The sequence below is a fragment of the Diceros bicornis genome, chromosome 32, assembly GCF_020826845.1.
Source record: "Diceros bicornis minor isolate mBicDic1 chromosome 32, mDicBic1.mat.cur, whole genome shotgun sequence".
In the NCBI taxonomy this organism is placed as follows: domain Eukaryota; kingdom Metazoa; phylum Chordata; class Mammalia; order Perissodactyla; family Rhinocerotidae; genus Diceros; species Diceros bicornis.
In genome coordinates this window covers 20366230-20388391 of record NC_080771.1, presented here as the reverse complement: position 1 = coordinate 20388391, position 22162 = coordinate 20366230, and the positions used below count along the sequence as shown (strand labels likewise).

The 22162-nt window shown below is 48.9% G+C and overlaps 1 protein-coding gene across 1 annotated transcript in view; it reads right to left on the bottom strand.

Annotated features, from left to right (window-relative positions):
* CDH1 (cadherin 1) overlaps window positions 1–16506 on the bottom strand; it is a 73777-nt gene extending 57271 nt beyond the window's left edge. The window contains exons 1-2 of the mRNA XM_058528126.1: window positions 16361–16506; window positions 15382–15496 (exon numbers count right to left, since the gene is read on the bottom strand). Of these exons, the coding sequence (XP_058384109.1) occupies window positions 15382–15496; window positions 16361–16414 (169 nt within the window). The 5' untranslated portion in view covers window positions 16415–16506. The remainder of the gene's footprint in view (window positions 1–15381; window positions 15497–16360) is intronic.
* Between the last annotated feature and the right edge of the window lie 5656 nt (window positions 16507–22162).

The following is a 22162-nucleotide window of genomic DNA, read 5'->3' as shown; positions in this document are numbered from 1 at the left end:
ACAACCTTCCCCCAGGGTCCTCCTTCAGTGAGGCCTCTCAGACCACCCCACTGCTTCCTAACAATTCTTCACTTAGATTCATTTTTCCTAAACATTTCTCACCACCCAACGCCCTAAATGTTTTACATATTTATTATGTTTATTGCCTGTTCCCACCAACACACTAGAACACAAACTCCACACAGGAGGAGATATGTATGTGTCCCCTTCTCTGCTGTAACCCTGGTCTTAGAACAGTGCTTGGCACATAAAAGCTCTCAATCATTATTTATTGAATGAATGAATGAACAAATGATTGACAAAGGGATGGATAGAATAGGGGGTGCCACTTGCTGAGATGGGCACCTGGAAGCAAGGTTGGGGATGGGAGGAGTGGATTTTGGATAAGCATCTGGGGAGGCTGTGGGACAGCCAGGTGGGGCAGTCCCGGGTCTGATGCACCAGGCCAGATGGCACTGGCTTCTCTGAGGGCCGCGTGGATGGTGTGGCTCATTTCCCGTTCTCTGTGGGGCACTCCAGATTGCCCCAGCAGAGCCTGTGCCTGACTTGGTCCACTGGCCCCACGGCAGGGAGAGGGAGGAGAACCTGCCGCTCCTGTTCTCCCCGGGTTCTCCCAGCTTGCCTGGGTCTCTGCCCCCAGGGCCCCACCCAGCCAGCCAGCGGCAGCCACATTACTGTCCTTCTACGGTTATGTGAGGCCCTGCCAGCCAGAAGAGCCAAGGGGGAGTTGCCTCACAGCCCGCCAGGCTCCTAGTATCACGCCAGAGCCGGAAGCTCCGTTTCACCTCAGCTCCCTGAGTCGCATCCAAACACCCCCTGTGTCATATTCCTGGCCCCCAGAACCAGCATGGGAGGTCCCTCCCCACCTGCCTTGGCTAACGGCATACCCCTCTCAGCCAACAACAGACACCATCGCCTCCTCCCCTTCCTGCTCACATACCACCCAACACCCCAGGCCTGGCTCTCCCCAGCCCCCTGCAGAAGCTTCGCCAGCGGCTCCAGCCCACACAGGTCTTACCCCACCTGGATTCTGAATGCACCCATTGTCTCAACTTGGCATCTCAGTGTTTTCCGATGCTCTTGGACCAATCTCCAAACCCCTCGGGACAGGAGAAACCTCTCTACTGACATAGAGCACACAGTAGGCACTCAAACACTGTACTGAGGGGAACTTGGTTGGCTTCCGTGACATTAAAAACACCTTCCTTAGGTTAAAGGGAAGGAAATAAGGGGGAAAAGTTCCACAGACTGACGTGCAAAAATTTCCAGGGTGTATTACAAAGGAGGAGCAAGAGATGGTTACATTTTACAGAACAATTCACATTTCCATTTATGGAATACTCCAATTTAAAAAAACCCACAAAAATGGGCACACATGTTCTGTAAATGCTTAGAAAAATGTCTGGGAGGATACACACCAAATGGTTAACGTCCACTCGAGAAGGGGAGGGTGTTTGAATTCTCTATTACAGATCATTACTCAAGTGTTCCTTGTAGAACGTGTTTAAGCTTTATAATGGAGAATTTCAAACATACCCAAAAGTAGAGAAAATAGTAACATGAGCCCCACACACCCAGCACGCGGCACCAACAACGCTCAGTTCCTGGCGGTCTTCTTTCATCTGTACCCCCATCTCCTTACCCATCCCAGACACCCACCTTTCCTTCCGTAAATATGTCAGTGTGAAGCTCTAATGGGTCAAGACCACCCATTTTTTTTTAACATAACCCCAATCCATTACTACTATTACGAAATTTTTTAAAAAATGAAATACCTTAGCTCACATCCTGCTTGGTAGGTAGGTCAAGCAAGCTGCTGCATTCACACAGTTAACTGCTTTACCTGCCCCTCCCAACCCCTACAAAGTGATTAGGAAGAAACTTTAAGCAGCAGTTCAGAAAAGAAAAAAATAATAATAATTAAAAGGAGCTTACGAACCTCTGAAATGGCTGCTTGCAAACTTTAGTCTCTTGACACGGTTGACCACTCAGATTTAAAATGGAGCCCCAGGGTAACCCCCCTTTTGTTCTGGGTTTTCAGATGGACAGGCAGGATCCTGAAGCTTCATTTACCCAAAGGTCTAAAATTGGTAAAGACTTTGGGAGCTGCAGAGTGGACCTTGGGGCTCCTTTCTAGGCCAAAATGAAGACTCTAGAATGCAGATATCTCAGAAATGGAGCTGCCGAGCACAGGGAGGGATAAAAGCAGGCCAGGCTGGGAAACATGACCTGTCCATCCCACTGTCACCAGCTACATGACCCTGAGTTGGTCAATAACCTCCAGTGGTTTCTGTTTTATTATCTGAAAATGGCACTGTCAACGTACCTACCTCAAAGATTGGTACCGGGATTAAAAAATGAGATCCTACACAAACGCTTGAATACTGAATCAATAAACAGTGCAATGAATATTATGGCTCTTGTTTAACAACAATACGAATATTATTCTTCTAATTCTGACACCTACCAGCTGTGTGACTCTGGCCCAGTCACCTAATCTCACTCGATTGGCCAACTTACGACTGGCCAATTTACGTATAAACTAAGAAACTAGATGGCTCTCGGGCCGGCCCCGTGGCTTAGCGGTTGGGTGCGCGCGCTCCACTGCTGGCGGCCCGGGTTTGGATCCCGGGCGTGCACTGGCACACCGCTTCTCCGGCCATGCTGAGGCCGCGTCCCACATACAGCAACTAGAAGGATGTGCAGCTATGACATACAACTATCTACTGGGGCTTTGGAAGGAAATAAAATAAATAAATAAATTCTTAAAAAAAAAAAAAAAAAAAGAACTTCAAACCAATCTCGAAAGTCTTCCCTAGTCCCTCCTGCTGCAATTTCTGCCCCACTTCCCTTTATTCCACTCTCCGTGGGGCCACAAGGAGTACACCCTCTCCAAGTATTTAAAAACAGAAATTAATTGGTTCTCAGCTTTCTCAAAAGGCCAGCAGCAAAGGCCAAGGTAGTCAGTCATCCATAAAACTCCCCGCCCAGGGAGGCTTAAGGATCCTGGCGCAGGGGGAAAGAGTGGTATTACCCAACTATTGATGGGCAGAGTGGGAGGCTGGGCAGAGATCCCTGCAAGAACAGACTCAACGGATTTGGTGAGAGAAGGTGCCCACGGCTCCATCCAATGCTGACCCTGTCTCATGCATCACCAGAGAACCCTGAAAACCCAGCACCTCTCCAATGCCCAGAACTGCTGTAGGTGGAATCCGTCCCCTGCCATCGGTAACCATCCCAGAGGCCACAGAGACCTCCACATCTGCAGTCCCTCCTGCTCACAGCATCTAGAATGCTCTTGATTTGCTTGTAACAGTGAAAGACCAGAAAACAGCCAGCATCCATCAACAGGGAACCAATTACACAATAGAATACCACACAACAGCTAAACATAGCTTGGAGAGCTAAACTCTCCAAGATATATCCAGTAAAGAAAACAAGAACAGTGGGTATAATATGCTATCTTTTGTGTTAGAAGTGGGGAGAGGCAATAAGAATCAACATACTAATTCAAGAAACACTGGAAAAATATATAAAATAATAACAATGGTTATGAAAGGGATCCGAGCAGTTGGAAGTCACAGAAAAGCACAAGTCAGGTACAGGCCACACAGGTGGTGGCATAAGCTTTGAGGTTAGCAGACAGGAGTTCAAATCCCTGCCTGCAATTGCCTAGCTTTATGGCATTGGGCAAGTCACTAGCTCTCTGAGCCTCAGTTTCCTCCTCTATAAATGGAGATAATACTAGAATCAAGTTCACAGGATGGTTGAACCCAATAGATGTGACTGTCAATTAGCATAGAGTAGCTTCATGATGGTGCACCTGGTGGGCAGCGCTTGACACATGGACCAACAATTTGCACTTGAATGGGTGTTGGATAAAAGGAGTGTCTTAGATTTGGGGAGGTCAAGGAGCAAAGAGACAAGAAGATGTAGCCCTCCTTCATCCTTAATTTTTCTCTCTGGCTCCTTCGGTCTTTAGCATTTATACATTTTTTTCGCCCCCTGCCACAAGTCTACAGGAGAAATGTCTAGTAATAAAAACCCAATACTTAAGAGTGTCTGCAATGTCCAGGACTGAAAGCACTTATGTGAGTTATATACTAACTCACTGAATCCTCGTCGCAACCCTATGAGCGAAGAACTATGATTTTATCCCCTTTTTACAGATGAAGGGACTGTGGCACAGAAAGGTTAAGGAACTTGCACAAGGTCACACGGCAAGTAGAGTGGAGTCAGGATTTGAACCCATGCAATCCTGCTTCCCATACTGCCCTCCCCAACTCATCTTCACTCTCGGAGGGAGGCTCGTTCCTTCATTTCACAGGTTAAAAGAGACATAAATGCTGAAGATTAAAGTCACAACCTTGACGTCAAATCTCTGTTGAAACCGGGAGTAAAACCTCACACCCAGTAAGTGATATACAGTTTCCAGGACTGAACAGCCTCCCAGGTATTCAATTCCCAAAGTCTTAAGTATTCTCATGCTGCAGGTGAGAGGATTAGCAGAAAGGAGGAGGAAAGAAAAGAGAAAATTAAATTCCACCTAAATTCCAAAGTCCAAAGATAAATCAGCACAATTTACATGGAAGTTTCAAAAATGAAAGACTCTAATGACAAGCTCTGAAACATGCATCTGCAAGGCACAGATGAGCATTTCTTTATAAATGCGGACTTGAGAAGGCAAAAGGTACAGGAAGTACACCCACAAATTCTAATTTCTCCAAAGTTTAGTCATGATTACAAGCCCAGGAGTGTTGGGATGGTAATGAAATCGACCTGTGAACTTCACCAAACAGCTGTTGAACCCAGTCACTTCTGTAAAGCCCCAGGCTTCTTGCTAAGAGTGAAGGGATCTAGGGCCAGTATCTCCTGGGATTAATGAGTAAGAGCGGGCTCCTAAAGTTCCTGCTACTCTGAAAGGGTGATGTCACAGGGCTGATTCAACCTCTGATACCGATAGCCTCACCAGGAGAGGCCTCTCAATGGAGGTGATTCAGGGCTCTGCCCCACCTGTCAATAAATGCGCAAGTTATTGTCCCACAGCTGACTCAAGGGGTGACGTTTTCCGTAGGAAAACCACAACTTTTCCCACAAACAAGTTGGTCATCTTGTTCCCTTTTCAAACACTCCCACACTATTGTGATGAAGAATTTGTGGGGGAGGAAGTCTGCAGTCTTTGAAAATCCTCACACTGAATCCAGGCTTCATTCTAACTAGCAGGTCCTGAGTCACCAGTATACATGTATCCCCCTCCACTAAAATAAAACCTGCCCAAGAAGTCACAATGCCTATTTCAGACAATCTCATCCCTCTGCCATGAGGAGGTTAAGAAAACTAGACTTGGAGCCATATTCCTCTTGGGCAACATGCCAAGGGGTGGAAGTGGCTTGGAAAGAGCACTAGATCCTGGTTTGAATTTGATACCCTTTAAAGGAGATGTGGTGACAATTAGCTCTCAGGATTATTTCTCTAGAAAAACTCTTGCCCATAGTATAGTCTTTAGATGGCACCAATATGTACTTAAAGAATGTGGGAAGTCCAGCTCCCTCAAGACATAGTCCAATTCTAACACGATCTGAGCACCTCACTTCCTCAGGTCTTTACACAAATTTCATTCTTCTCAGTGATGACTTCCCCCAAATCCTTCCACCAACACCCATGGCTCCTATCACCTTTCCTGCTGTATTTTCTTTTCCTTCCATAGATCGTCATCTACCTTCGTCCTCCCATCATCTCCAATTAGAAGAGAAGTCCGGGGCTGGCCAGGTGGCGCAAGTGGTTAAGTGTGCGTGCTCCACTGCGGCGGCCTGGGGTTCACCGGTTCGGATCCCGGGCGCACACCGACGCACCGCTCGTCAAGCCATGCTGTGGCGGCGTCCCATATAAAGTGGAGGAAGATAGGCACAGATGTTAGCCCAGGGCCAGTCTTCCTCAGCAAAAAGAGGAGGATTGGCAGATGTTAGCTCAGGGCCGATCTTCCTCACACACACACAAAAAAAGATAAGTCATGAGGGCTGGGATTTTTGTCTTTGTCCCCTGCTATGTCCACAATGCCTAGCACAGTGTAGCAGTGGCAGGTGCTCAACACAACTTTGTTCAGTGAACAGACAAATGAATGCCTCCATCATCCAGAGGGGCTTCTTTCCCTCTGAGGCCTTCAGAGCAGGAATTATCCATCCCCTTCACCTGGCTGCTCACAGACCATCTGTTAGTTGGCTTTTCCTGCTGTAAAGAGCACAGGCTTCAGAGTGCAACAGCCACTGAACACGCAGCAGGGCTCTCCCACTTCCTGTCTGCGTGACCTGCACTATCTTAGCCTCTCAGTCAACAGTCACTTCACACACAGAATAAGTCTAGTCGATACAATGGAGCTCATGATAAGAACAGAGGATGAAACAACAAATCACTTTTTTTTTTAGTAAGTATGTCTCAAATATTGCACAGAACAGACTGATGCTAAAATTAGTCATTGTTTACCTGAAATTCAAACATAACTGGGCGTCCTGCATTTTTTATTTGCTAAATCTGGCAACTCTGCCCATTAGGCATTACCTTCCTGAAGGCAGGGTAGTGTTTCTTACATAAAGATTTATAAGATATCGCCCTGTAATACTCTCTCAATTAATATTTACTGATCAGATGGATTGTGGAGCTGTGAGATTTTTATCTTGGCCACGCGCGGATTGAGTTAGCCTTAAATTATTGTCTTTGAGTTTTCTGCATCTCTCAACAAGCTCCTTCCGTGGTCCTGTGCATTGCCAAGAACTGGAAGAAGGGACACCGGGTCTTGAACAATTAATGGGCCTGAAGGATGCTGCAGATACCCAGGAAGGAGGTGTCGGGTGTATCTGGGAGACTTGCTCGAGGAAAGTGTTACCCAGACAATAGGAAACCGAACAGATGGCCCTGGCTGGCTCGGATCTCTGTTTAGATTTGATCTGGTGCTTCCTTACACCAAGAAGTGTGGGGCAGAAATGGCTCACCTGACCTTTAGACTCTGTTTTGTGACAAGACAATTAGGTAAGGTTACACCAGAGGTGTGCAGGGCTCCGAGAAACTGGGGAGTGCCAAGCAGACACACATGCCCTGAGAACATCCCCTCCTCCTGTGTCCTTTCTGTGGCTCAGTGAGAAAGTTCCCTCTTTTCTTTAAAACAAAAAGCACAGTTATACCCAAAACTAATACAATGTTATATCTCAATTTAAAAAAAGCAGTGGAATAGCTTCTAAAAGCAAGAGATACACATAGACCTATATATACACTCTGAAACCTCACTCATTCATTCATTCATTCATTCAACAAATACTTATTGAGTACCTGTTATGAGCCAGGCACTGTTCTAGATGCAATACAGCCTGTGAACTAAAAAGGACAAAAAATCCTGGCCTCCTGGAGCTTATGTTCTAGTGGGAGGACACAGACAATAGGCAGGAGGAATAAGTGAACTACATAGCATGTTAGATGGTGAAAAGTGCTATAGAGGAAAATAAAGCAAAGAAGGGGGCCGGGGGTGCTGGGGGATGGGGTTACTATCTCAAATAGGGGGTTCAAGAAAGGCCTCACTGAGAGGGTGACATTTGAGCAAAGACTTGAGGACATAAAGGAGTGAGCTGTGCAGATATCAGGGAAAAGTATTATAGACAGAGGTAATAGCCAGTGCAAAGGGCCTGGGGCAGAAGTGTGCCTGATGTGTTCTAGGTACAGTCAGGAAGCAATGAGGACAAGAGATAAGGGGGGGAGGTTTGAGGGGGCAGGTCATGGAAGGCTTGTAAGTCATAGAAAGGCCTTTGGCTTTTATTCTGCGTGAAATGGGGAACGCCTGGTGGATTTTGAGTAGGAGTGATATTTTCTGAGTTAAATTTATTTATTTATTTATTTATTTATTTTTCCCCCAAAGCCCCAGTAGATAGTTGTATGCCATAATTGCACATCCTTCTAGTTGCTATATGTGGGACGCGGCCTCAGCATGGCCAGAGAAGCGGTGCGTCGGGTGCGCGGATCCGGGCCAGCAGCGGAGCGCACGCACTTAACCGCTAAGCCACGGGGCGGGCCCATGAGTTAAATTTAAAAAACCATCACTCTGACTGTTGTCGGGTGGAGAAAAGACTGTGTTGGGGGAGGGGCAGAGGAAGCAGGGAGACAGAAAGGAGGCTGTTGAAACAATCTAGGTGAAGACACTCTAAAACTTCTTTTGGGAAAACTCTTCTGGGAACAGAGGAGGTGTACCAGTGCGTTTGAATGCCAAACCACAGAAACAGGTGCTCTTCTTAGCCTTCAACTTGTCCAGGTATCATAAATCTGAAAGGCTTTCGGCTTGTTACAAGCTCTCCTAATTACAAAGCCCACTAATTATTATCTAGGCCTTGGCCAATTATCCCACGGGGTCCTGTGCTGGCCACCATTTATGATTTTGCTCATGGGGAACAGGTTCAGCCCTTCCCAGCAGGCCCCATTAGGTCCCAGCAGTACCGTCTGAGTGCACAGGGATCGGGCACATTCTCCCTCTTTCTGGGAAGAGATCCGCACCCAGACCTCCACCTGGCTCCCGCACCCTGAATAAGTCGCAGCCGGAACATGCGTGTGTTTAGGACGATTTCTCTCCCAACTCCCAATCCTGAATTCCAATCTAATTGCATTTTCAGTGACCCAGAAAGCTGAAAAGACAGACGGAAAGGAAAAGATTAGTGTTGTTCTTCTAGCATTTATTTGGAAGCAAAGGTCAAAAGGGAAAGAGGCAGAAAATTGCTCGGTGGCCGAAAGACAAAAGAGGTCCTTCAAAGGCAAAAGAGGCTGAATTCCAGCATCACAATTAAAATTAGAGAGATGCAAAATTCACCTTAGAAAGGGGAATTAAGTTTTACTGGAGATGCATTTTGGCAACAAGGCAGTAGAAGGGCATGGATAAAAGCACAGATTCCAGAAAATACAAGTCCAGGATTGTAGCCCCAGCTCTGCCACTACCTGGCTGAGTGACCCCGGGCAAGTTGTCCAACCTCTCTGAGCCTCTTCTAGAGTCGGGGATAATGGCAGTTCCTGCCTTGGGTCACTGTGAAGCTGTTGAATCTCTTGAGGCCCTTTGCAGGGCCCACTCCTGACGCTGGGTAGAAACACATATTTGTTTCTAATATTTGTTCTATTTTTGTTGTTTTTTTTGTTTTTTTCTGTGGAGGAAGATCAGCCCTGAGCTAACATCTGCCAATCCTCCTCTTTTTGCTGAGGAAGACTGGCCCTGGGCTAACGTCCATGCCCATCTTCCTCCACTTTATATGGGACGCTGCCACAGCATGGCTTGACAAGTGCTGCGTCAGTGCGCGCGCGCCCGGCATCCAAACCAGCGAACCCCGGGCCACCAGTGGATCGCACACACTTACCTGCTTGCGCCACCAGGCCTGTTCTCATCTATTTTTATTTGTCGGCCACTTCCAAATAAATACTCTTAGCATAGCCCTTCCATCATTTTATCCTCCAGTTTGTGGGGTCCCTGAAAAATCTCTGCATCTATTGACACAAGATTAAGGAAAAAAAGACCACTGTCCTCTAGAAATTCGTACTTAAACTGGTGCCTATCATTCTTGCAAGCTCCAGACATGAAATTCCCAAATGCCTCTTTGATAATGCCACCTCTGCGTCCTTCAGACACTCCAACTCAACACTTTCCTAACTAAGAACTCATTTTCCTTCCCCAGCTCGCTCTTCTTTCTCCTCTATTCCCAGCAAAGGATACCGTCTCATTTACCAAGGCCCAGCAGGTAAAATTGACCACTCCTCGCATCCTCTGAACATTTGCCCACCCCAGCAACATTCTCACAGAATTACCAACTTGGGGGTCTCTCTGAGAGATTTTCTGGAATCTCCCTGAGGGCCCTGTGTACTGAGTTAAGTCAGTAACCTCTAGCACTGGGTGTACAGCAGGGAGAGGTTTGTGTACTGGCTACTGCTCTGGGTCCCCCAGTCCCACCCCATCTGCTCCACTTTGCACCCACAGAGCCCTCCTTCAGCGGCATGGCAGAAGGACCAGCCTTATCCCTCCCTGATCAAGGGTGCCCTTGGATCCCTGACCTCAGGCTGGACAACAGATGTCCACACCCTGGCTGGCACCAGGTATTTACTCATCAAACATTTGTGACCTAGCCGCTGGAGTTGTCCAGAGCAATGAATCAGGTGGCAGCAGACACCTGGGGAGCTTTTAAAAACGCCATGTCCAGAACCCCACCCACAGAAATTGTAGCTCAGTGAATTTGCAGGAGGGCAAATCTGTGTTTTTGAAGTGCCCTGGGTGATTTGATGCTTAGCCAAGTGGGTGAACCCAGGTCTCAGGCTGGGGCAGAGCATTTTTGGCAAGGGGAAAACAGGCAGGTATCCTCAAGCATGTGTATTATGAAATATTTTAGCAGAAGCTGACAAATTCTAGGTCATCCTGACTTCCCCGCCCCCAGTTGCTCCTTGCCCCACTCCCCCCACCCCAATTCTAAACAGTCTTCATGAGCAGGTAGCCAGGCAAATGCACTTCAGCCCAACCCAAGCCGACTGCACAGTGGCAAGCAAGAAAATGGCACAGAACTTCCTCTCCTAGGAAAGGGCACTTTGGTCTCGTCACTGTTTGCAGAGCAGTGTTTGCTTTAACACAGAAGCAGGGAGAGTGAGGAAACTGGTTTGGCTGGTTTGCTGGGTGGGAGGGAGCCCAGGGAAACATTTGAACCAAAGGGAAAACACGGGTGAGTCTCAAACAGAAAGCACCCAATACTCCAGGTGCTTTAATATTTAATATTCACTGAGCACTTGACACACCCCATGACTTGGGTGCTGTTATGCCCATTTTACAGAAGGGGAAACTAAGGCTTAGAAAGTCCTTGGCCAATGTCCCTCGGCTGGCAAGGGGCGTTACTTGGATTTCAATCTAGGCAGTCTGACTCAAAAACCTTCCAAAGGTTGGGACGATGCCACCAGGGCCTTGGGGGGAAGTAGAGGATTGGAGGTAGATAAGAGGAAGGAAAAGAGCAGATAGAGTGGAGGCCCAAAGCCCTCCCAACAGTAACAAGCATAAGCTGAGGCATATTAAAGAGAAACTTGAATTAGTGAGGGAGAGAGAGAGGCCACCACAAATTTCTTTTTAATTGACCAAATATGAAAAACACTTAAAAATTACTAACTGCCCTTCCATTTCTGGATTCAAGTTTGAGGTCTCCCTCTCTGACCTCCGCAGCTTTCAGAGGGAAGCACTCAGGACACTGTATCTCCAGGACACACTTAGCTCAGCTCCAAGAGCCACTGACTGGCCTGCAGCCCTCATAAGCATCTTAGGAAGTTCTGACAGACCCAAATCTTTCCTGCCCAGTTACAATCAACATTGAGGGCTGGCCTCAGGCCAGAGAGCTTGAGAGGAAAAAAATGAGCCAAGGTATGAGTGGTAGTAAATATTCATTCATTCATTCATTTGCTCAAAATAGTATTTGAGTCCCTACTCTGTCCCTAAGAAAAATGAGCCACCATTTAACAACTCTTTCCTGTTTCTTTACATCTCTCTCACTTGCTCTATGTTCAGCCCATGTCTGCTTTATCCATTACTGTAACCCCAGTGTCCAGCCCAGGTGCGAAATAAACGAATATGCACATTGAATTCTCATGACAAACCTCTAAGTATCACTGCCTCCTATTTTACACGTGGGGAAACTGAGGCTCACAGAAGTAAAGTGATTTACCCAAGGCCACATAGCTAGTAGCTGAAATTCACAGCTGGATCTTTCATGTACTTACTCATACTGAGTTCATTCCCCTTCTTGAAAGGCTAAAGCCCTGAAAGGAGATGGGGGTTGAGGCAGAGTGGAAACCCAGAAAGTCTGGATTGTGACAGATGCCTCTCGGGGAGTTTAGGGTTTTCGCAGCTTCTGGACGATGTGAGAGCTGATTGCTTCAGCGTCTGGCTTATCTGGAGCTATGCTTGGAAAGGAAAGTGTAAAGGCTCACCCAATAAAAAGCCTGGGAGAGCAACCCGGGATTTCCATAACCACCTGGCAGAGGCAGGGCAGGTCCAGTGGGCCCCACGGGGAAGGAGTGGCAGTCAACCTCCTTAAATGGCCTTGCAGGGCCCCAGATCTTTCCACCTCCACTGCTCCTGAGACACAAAGGCAAGGGCAGGAGAATGACCCATTAGCATCCTTCCCCAGTGAGCTCTGCTTCAACCCTTGCCACAGCCATGAGTAATGGAGAAGTGACATTTAGGAGATTGAGGGCTGGGGGAGTGGGGATCCGATGATGTAAGGTGATCCCCAAGCAAGCTTCTGTATTTGTTTGTTTAAAGCCCAGTTTAATTGGGGGGCCTGCATACTGTTTCCACCACATTTCAGCAGGTCTTTTAGAAAGAGGGGGAAATGGATGAGTTAATCCACACAAGTGGGTGTCTGTGAGCTAGGTTGATCCATCAAGCAGCCAGGCCTCAGACCCCAGATATAAGCCTTGTTTGCCCAATGCCAGGTGGTGGAGAAGCAAAGCGAGGAAACCATTGGTTTAAAAGCCTGCCCACCCGGCCCCCTGGCTTAGTGGTTAAGTGCGCGCACTCCGCTACCGGCGGCCCAGGTTCGGATCCCGGGCGCACACCGAGGCACTGCTTCTCCGGCCATGCTGAGGCCACGTCCCACATACAGCAACTAGAAGGATGTGCAGCTATGACATACAACTATGTACTGGGGCTTTGGGGGAAAAATAAATAAATAAAAATTAAAAAAAAATAAAAGCCTGCCCACTTTTTTTTCCCACCCCTCAATCAACTTAAAGCTGAGCACACTAGGATAATACTGCTGAGATTCCAAACTGCCTAACAGCCTGGGTTTCTCAAACTAGTTTGTGTTAAGAAAGAGGAAAATAATCAGAAACTCTCAAGAACCAGTTTACAGGTTTTTAAAAAACATTCTCCATTCTAGAATCTGGAAAGAAACCAACGGAGTACATACAAGGCTGTGATTGCAGTCATCCATCTCACGAGGCACAGGAATGGCCCCAGGAAACCAACCCAAGCTCCCCTGAGTTCGGTCAAGCCCTATTTGTGACATTCACTGGTGACAAAAAGTGACAGGTTCCTTGTTTTCAAACTCCCATGCAGCAAATTCTCCCTGGGGCCAACGTTTACACCTGGTGCTAATGTGGCATCCCTCCATTTTCCTGGAGTGTCCAGAGGGAGGCCACCTCCCTAAATCCTGGCTGCCTTTTTAATCACAAAGCCAGTTCCCTGAGGTTACATGTGTGATCTTACCAGAAGGGGACTTCTGTCCTGGGGTGATGCCACATTGGACGGGTAGAAGGAGACCCCATGGTCCAAAAAGGCCAAAAAAAGTGAAATGTCAGGAAATCTGTTGAACCGGGATAGGTCCATGGGCCTAAAGGGAGCTGGAACCAGCCACACAAGCAGCCTTGCGGAGGCCGCCTCTCCCACCAAGACCACAAGCGGCAGGCCCCCTCCGCCTCCCACCCAATCTGACCCATCTCCATCGCCACCACCTGCTCTGGGGGTCCTGCTCTATCAACACCTCTCCTCTCCCAGGCACACAGGGACCACGACGTCTACTTCACAATGGACACCAATTCCCCAAACACCCTGTTTTCTTGATTGATTATTGAATTATTGAGAAGCGGAGAGAACAGGAGAAGGACCAGCTGTGGATCCCTGAGCAGATTACTAAATTGCTTTATGCTTCAGTTTCCCCACCCACAAAATAGAAATAATAAGGTTCTTGGGAAGATTAAATGAGGTAAAATATGTGAAACATTTTGCCCCAGAGTCTGGTTAAAAAGCAAATAATAGATGCCACTGCTAATAATAATGATAATATTTATATTATTACTAGCATGTAATAATGTTGTTAGCGGTCAGACATAAGAGCTTGGGGAGAGGAATAAAAACCAGACTAACCCTCCCTTGGCACTAGCAAATATCTTGGTGCAGGAAAACAAAATGACCAGCACTTGTGTTGGGACACCTCACACACAGGCACACACTCCCTTTCTAACCCTCACCTGCTCCTCAAGGCTGGGTCAGCTTTGCCTCCTCTCAGAAACCAGTCCTCACTGCCCACTGATACCCATCAAAACATCCCAGGCCACCCACACTCTTGGCACCTAAATGTTCACGTCCCACAGTGCCCTCTAAGTGGGTCCTGGGACACTCCCAGCAACCTGCTGGAATGTGAAATACCAAGAGCTGGGCTGGAGTGCCCCTGTATCTCCTCAGTTCATTCCCAGGTGCCCAGCACAGAGTCAGGCAGAATATCAAGCAGAGAACTGGCCAAGTAATGGCGGACTTACTGCAAAATCAGGCAGACAACACTTCCTACCTGACCCAATAGAAAGCTCTACACAACACAGACGGGCCTCAGAAAAGTAAATATGTTTAATCAATCAAGCTGCAGTTTCTGTTAAGAAAAAATCCCGCCCACTGTTGGAACAACTTCCAAAGTTCAAAAAAGAATTTCAGACAACAGCATGATTGCTGCAAATTTTTCACGTGGCCAAAGACTGGAGGAATAAACTCGGTGAATTCCCTCAGAGGAATTGTGGGTGATTTCTCATTTTAAAAAGTGTTTCTTTTACTGTTATGAAACTTGCCCAACCAACTAAAATCAAGAGGGAGGAGAAAGTCGCCTGGTAGGAAATAAGCACCTGGGAATCAGTGAAGCCAGAAGAGAAACTAACTTTCCCTTGCTCTCACTCCTGGGCCACTGAAAAGTGAAACAGAGCAAGCTCTCAAATCCTGATGATCACAGTGATAAGGCCCAGAATTACGTTGTGTGCGTTTTCATAACCTGAGTCAGAGCTACCAGGCTTTTTTTTTTTTTAAACCATTATTCCTTGAGGGAATAGTACCTGTATCAAAATGTTTTCATCTCTGTGAGTAATAGCCACAGCCTGGTAACCAAGAGAGGGATCCTCAGTCATCCCAGAGATGGTGCAGAATGGGGCCTGGGAGTCAGATCCTAGTTCAAATTCCTGTTCTGCTGACCCTGGGCAAGTGGACTCCACCCTCTGAGCCTCCATTTGCTCATCCGTAAAACAGGAATTACTGCTCCCTTCTCACACATCAGGTTTTTGCAGTCTGAAATGACAGACTGTCTCTAAAGTGGTCAGGACACTATGAGACACACTGAAGGCCTCTAATAAGTGCTCCCCCCCTTATAACATAACCATACGAGGATAGCCCCTCAACCACAGTGCTCAATCAGGGTAAAAGTTCAGATCCTTACATCTGTGTAAATTTCAAAGGGGTGTCATTTGAGCCAGAGAAGGAGGGCTTGCCCAGTTCAGTCTAGGGCCGTGGGAGCGCAATTTCTTGGACACTTTCCACTCCTACCCCAACCCACCCGGCTCAGCACACCGCCGGCGCGCCCTCACCTCTGCCCAGGACTCGGCCCGTCTCCAAGTGCCGCCGGGGCACCGTGAACGTGTAGCTCTGGGCACCAAAGCCGGGACGGCAGGGCTCCGGCTCCTGGCAGAGCCACGATGAGACCTGGGGTAGGGAAAAGGTATGGAACCGGGGTGAGTTGGGGGGTCCCTTCCTGCCCACATCGAAACCAACAGCGCCGCCCCTCCCTCGCTCCCGGCGTCAGGACTGTGGGAAGGACCCACCCCCGGGGCAGGCAGCCACGCCAAACTCTTTCATTCCGAAACCTGCGGCCGCCAGGACCCCAGGCCCTTCCAGGAGAGGGGGCTGCTGGTCACCTCCTCCCGACCTAGCACCTCTCCTGTCTCCTTTACAATTTCACGGAGGCATCTTTACTCTTCCCAACTCCACTTTCCTCATACCGGGAACGTTCTCACTCCTAAGTCTAGTTCCTCATACCGAGGGGCGCTCCAACCCCTTTGGACCCCACTTTCCTACCCCAGGGGCACCCCCATACCTACTTACTACCCTTTCTTTACATGGCAGGTGCCTTTATTATCTATTGGTTCCCTTTCCTTACCTCAGGGATCGAACCCACTACTCCTGGCTCCCCCTTGACTTGCGCCGGGGCTCCCCTTCCATATCCCTACCCCTACCCTGCTCCACAGCCCCCGCTGCCCGCTCCCCGCCACACCGCGGCGAACCGGAGTCCCAGCGCCTGCAGCGAGGCGCGCGCCCCCTCGGTGTCTGCGGGCTGGAGTGGGCAGAGCCGCGCTCGCCCTTCACCTGCTCCCACCCCCATCTCCCGGGAGTCCAGAGCGCGGCGCAGCTTCCAGGCCGTTTAGGCCCTTTGGACCCAAACTTTCTTAGTGGAAGAGGGAACGACGAGAGAGACGAAGGGACGACGAGAGAGGAGGGGAAGGGACGCGGGGCCGGGGCGCGGTTGGTGAGGCTGGAAGGCGTCTCCTGCAGTCCGGGGACCCGACGTACCTGCAGCAGCAGCAACAGTAGGAGCGCAGAGAGGCTGCGGCACGGAGGGCCCATGGTGGGCCGGGCGAGGGTCAGGTCGGCTCTGGCCAGGCTGGGCCGGGCTAGAATCTAGCAGGACTTCCGCGAACTCACAGGTGCTCCGCGACTCCCGACGCCACTGAGCCGGGCAGCGCCGCGGCCGCCAGGTGAGCCTCGAAGGCCCCGCCCCCAGCCCCGCTGATTGGCTGAAGGTGCACCTGCCGGCTGCAGCCAATAAACGGCCATGGCCTCAGCTTCCTCGACAGAGGGCGGACGGCCCGCCCACGATCCGCCCCCCTGCCTCGCGCCGACCCGGTGACTCGCTGGCCGGTGGTTGGCAGGGTCGAGGTAGGGTGTAGGGGCTCCCCGATTGCGATTACCACCAGGTTCGAATCCCAGCCTCGCGGTGGTTCACTAACACCCGGGGTCCGAAAGGACTTCCGCTTAATTGAGTTCTGTCTCTTTAACTGCAGGTCTCCATCGGTTAGTGAGTTTGCAAATCAGATCACTGGGTAGCACCCACCTTTTGAAGCCTCAGTTTCTCCACCTTCCAAATGAGAATAATAATCACAAACGCCTCCCTCTGTTGTTGTGAGGTTGCCACACAATTAATAAGACCAGTGTTTCCTGCAATATAAAAGCTCTGTATGGATGTGAGGGATAAAAATAGTAATAATAGGTGCTGGGGCATTGAAAGTTACAGTGCCAGGCTCTGTGCTAAGCATTTGACATTGACCATCTCAGTTAAACTCATCTCCAAACAACCCAAGGGCTTTGTTATTATTCCCTTTTGTTAGGCAACTAAGGCATAAAGAATTTGAGGCCTGGGAGTTGGCCCCGTGGCTTAGCGGTTGAGTGCGCCCGCTCCGCTACTGGCGGCCCTGGTTCGGATCCCGGGTGCGCACCGACGCACCGCTTCTCTGGCCATGCTGAGGCCACGTCCCACATACGGCAACCAGAAGGATGTGCAACTATGACATACAACTATCTACTGGGGCTTTGGGGAGAAAAAGGGAAAAAAAGGAGGAGGATTGGCAATAGATGTTAGCTCAGGGCTGGTCTTCCTCAGCAAAAAGAGGATTGGCATGGACATTAGCTCAGGGCTGATCTTCCTCAGGAAAAAAAAAAAAAGAATTTGAGGCCAGTAGGAGGTGGGGGGAGGACTGGAACTCATCTCCCTCTGATTCCAGAGCCCTTTGTTCTATTAGCTTCACCTCATGCGGCCTCAGATAGTCTTCCAGCTGGAGCTGCAGTTTTCAATCTGTTCTTTAATGAAGATCTGGAAGAGACCCTTTCGAGATCACCCAAACCTGTTCTTTGCAAATAACTCTTTCAATGTCACATGGAAGTCAACCTCAAAGCCAAGACTAGAACCTGAGATTCCTGATCCCCAGACTGGGGCTCCTAACACCACACCACAGCCACCACCACCCTCTCTAGAGAATTCTGTCCCCAGTAAAATAATTTTAGGATCAAAAAAGGAATAGACATGCAAATGTTAGGTTAGACAGTTTCCCTGTCTGACTGCCAGGGGCCAGCCCCTTCTTTGTGGTTGGCTACCCTGATAAGGACACCATCTTTCCCTTCCCCCTTCAAGCGTGATCAGAACTACAAAACAGTGTGTGGAGTCAGCTGCTCACTAGCTGTGTGACCTTGGGCTAGTCAGTGTTCTTACCTATATAAATGGGTTGATAGGAGCTAATGCAAGAAAATCACTAAACAGAGTAGTTGACGCCTACTAGCAACTGCTCAGTAAATGTTGTGGAGGTTGTTCTTTGGAAAGAACCACTGCCTTTCCTCCTTCCTCATGGGGAAGGCCATGTTTAGAATATTTCACCCAGAGCTAAAGGTGAGTCTGAGCCCATTGTGGCTACTTTCTCAACCCCAGAGGAAAGGCGTTGTCTCAAACCAAAACACTGTTTTGGGTCAGCCCCCTCCCACCCCCAACCTGTCCCCTCAGGCTTAATGGGTTTCTGAGCACATGCCCAGGCCATTTGATTTCTGCATCTTGGCTCTCTGTCTCTTAACCCACCAGGAGGCTCAGAGGGAAAAGGCTCCAGTATTTCCTTTCCCACTGAGGCTCCTGCCGGACTGTGCATTAAACAAGATAATGGAAATACAGAAAGAGGCGTCTCCCCCGTGGGGCTGCCTTGTCCGTTTATTTTTTCCTCCCAGTTATGTAAAAATACATATTTTATATCTTCGCTCAGCCCAGGGAGCCTTTAGGGCTTTGCTTTCCTCCCCCCAGCAAGCCCTGGCCTTGTAGCTCCGCGGCAACTTTCATCGACTCTTCCATTACACTCTGATAACTCAATAAGAAGGATTTTAGAAAACAATTAGGGGCAGTGAGGACAGGTCCGGCACAATGCTCTCTCCAGACTTCTCGGCAAGTCCTTCTCCAAGCTGCAGGGAGTGGATCGTGAAGGCCTGCCCGCTCAGGGCCGGTCTTCCTCAGCAAAAAGAGGAGGATTGGCATGGATGTTAGCTCAGAGCTGATCTTCCTCACACAAAAAAATAAAAAACATTGAAATTAATGCTTTAAATAGGTGAATTGTGTGGCTTATGAATTTTGTCAGAATAAAACTGTTTTCTTTTTTAAGTGGGGGGCTGTCTCGCTAAGAGCAGGCTTAGTAGAGGGGTGACTTTTGTAGCCCTATACCTCCTACTGTTTTTGTTTGTTTCACACACAGAAAAATCTAGAGACCTCTCTTTTTTGTGTGTGTGAGGAAGACTGGCCCTGAGCTAACATCTGTGCCATCTTCCTCTATGTTATATGTGGGATGCCTGCCACAGCATGGCTTGATGAGCAGTGCCTAGTTCCACACCTGGGATCCAGGCCTGTGGGGAACCCTGGGCCGCCAAAGCAGACCGTGCAAACGTAACCAGTATGCTACTGGGCTGGACCCTCTAGAGACCTTTCTTCCATGCACATATATAATTTATAATCATAACGACAACAACAACAATAATGGCTCTAATTTATGTAACACTCACTCTGTTCCAGGTGCTAGACCCAGGCACTTTTCCTTTTGTTAACTCACGCACCTCTATGAGGAAGATACTGTCCTGTCCCCTCTTGAGGAAACCGAGAGGTGAAGTGGTCTTCCACAGCCAGTAAGTGGCAGAGCTGTGGCAAACCCACTGTGTGCCAGGCCCTGTGCTCAGTACCTGCAACAGAGAAATCAGTCCTGAAGGCCACCGCTCCCTCCACTGTCCAAGAAGAATGACCTAACCAACCCAGTGCTAGGATGACCAACTGTCCCGTCTGCCCAGGACAGAGAGGGGTCCTGGAGTGTGGGACTTTAGTGCTAAACCTGGAAAGTTCTGGGTAAACCAGGACTAGTTAGTGAGCACTGATTGACTGTCCATTCCTGTGTGTGTGTTGTACACGCGTGTGCTCGCCTACTCACCGGCTCATGAAAGGGGTGCGTCTTGGTCTTTCCAGGTTCCACACTTCTCAAGTTTTGCAGGAGGGAAAGGTGAAGCTGGCCGTGCTGGAGCCAGACTGGGGCAGGTGGAGGGAGCTTCCACAGGCAGGGGTGGAGACCTGCGGAGCCATAAAACCTGGGCAAAGTGCAAGGTTTCCATTGCAGGCCTGGAAGAAAACTCCAGAGTCCAGACCGAGGATGTGGGGCCCATCATTTTCTAGAGTGACTCTCCAACTTTTCAGGACACACTCATTCATTCACTCACTCATCCATTCATTCATTCAGTAAACCCTCATTGCACCTAGCACATGCCAAGCGCTTTGCTGGTGAGGGAGGCCCTCCCTGCCCTCAAGGAGCTTTCAGTCTGGTGAATAAACAGACAAGGGAACCAGGTATTTATGATCCAGGGCAATAAGCAACAATGATATTCATATTTAACAACTGGTAGAACCCGGGCACCAGGCCAACCAAAATGAACACCAGCCGTGAATGCTGGGGTGGGGGTGGGGGTGGGGGTGGAGTCCCAGGCCCCCTGCTGTGCCAGGCTTTACCCTCTGGTTGCTGGGTGGTGGGGAGATCTGGAGGGGTGTGGGAGGGGCTGCAGGTGTGGGGAGCACTCTGAGAGACTGAGGGAAGTCGCTGATTCCCAAATGATGTGGAAAAATTTCAACACAATATTTCAGCAACTAGAACCTAGAGTGATATCAGTGACCCTGGTTGGAGACCAGCCCTAGTGATAATGATTTAAGATCAACAAGGCAAGTGATGTGGAGGCGCAAGGGGCTCAGAGAGGGCTTCTTGGGGGAAGTGACATCTAGGTTGAGTTAGCCAGAGTGTTCCTGGCAGAGGTTACCACCTGGGGAAAAGCCCAGAGAAGAGGGCTTAGCACTTTAGGTAGTTCAGTCTAGCTGGAGGAGAGGCAGGTTAGACCCAACAGGTGAGGAGAGTGTTGCGGGGGGCTGTGTTAATCATGGTCATCAGCTTGGACTGTGTCCTCAGAGCAATGGGGAACCATTGCAGGATTTTAATTAAGATCAGGGGAGTCACGTGATCCAGTTTGCAAATCCCCCGGGAGACACCAGGAATCCACTTTTCCGAAGACAAGAACCAAGTTTCAGGGAGGTTCAAACACCTGTCAGATGTCACGCAGCAGGTTGGACATGGCATAAATGGAACTGCTCCCTTCTAGATCACCTTCTCCATTGAATACCACGTGCAACAGAGGCTGCCCACTTGTATATGGAGCTTTAGAGTTTGCAAAGCACTTTACAGATTACAAAGCACTTTCCCATCCATGCTCATTTGATTTCCCACCAAAACGTTTTATAGGCAGTGATGCCATTTCTATTTCTCAGTTGAAGGGACTGAAATACAGGGAAGGTTTCAAGATCTAATAAATAGTGGAACCTTAAGTCAAATCCAAGCCTTAAGACTCCCCACCCAGTGCTCTTTCCCCTGTAACATGCTGTGTCTCGGCATTTATATTGGTCACTTTGGGTTGTAAATGTCAGAAACACAAGTGCCTAGGCAGAAAAAGGAAATCTGGGGGCTCATGTACTAACAAGTCCACAATAGATGGACTTCAGGCATGGATAGCTCCAGGTGGTCAAATTATGTCATCAGGGATCTGTCTTGCTCTGTCTTTGCTTTCTTCTATGTTGACTTTCTTCTTTGATTCTCCTATCAAGGCAGAGACAGGCTCCCAGCCTACCATTTTAGCAATCCCAGCCACAAAGAACTATACTTTCCCAATAGGAACAGCAAAAGTCTCAGGTTTCACTTTTCTGCCCTGACTTAGCTCATGTGCACACCTGTGAACCAATCCTGTGGCCAGAGAGACAGCTGGGTGGTTCTGATTGGCTAAGACTGGGTCATGTGTCCAGCTCTGGAGTGAGGTAAGAGGAATCAGCCTCCCAGGACCATGTGGACTAAAAGTGGAAGAGGTATGGTCCCCTAACGGAAAATAATGGTGCTCTCACCTAGTGAATAGACACTGGGCACATAAAAAGTAACATTCAAAGGCCAGCCCTGGTGGCCTAGTGGTTAAGTTCAGCACGCTCCGCTTTGGTGGCCTGGGTTCAGTTCCCAGGTATGGACCTACACCGCTCTGTTAGCAGCCATGCTGTGCTGGCAGCCCACATACTAAAAAATAGAGGAAGATTGGCACAGATGTTAGCCCAGGGCAAATCTTCCTCAGCAAAAAAAAAAAAAAAATTCAAGCTACACCATGATCCCTCAGCATCAGGAGGAGGCTACTCACCTGGGGTGGGGAGTCCTCTCTGACCAAGGAGCTCAAAATGGAGGCACCTGCCTGGTGCCTGCTGCTTGAGGCAGGAACCCTGCCCCTCTGTCTGCA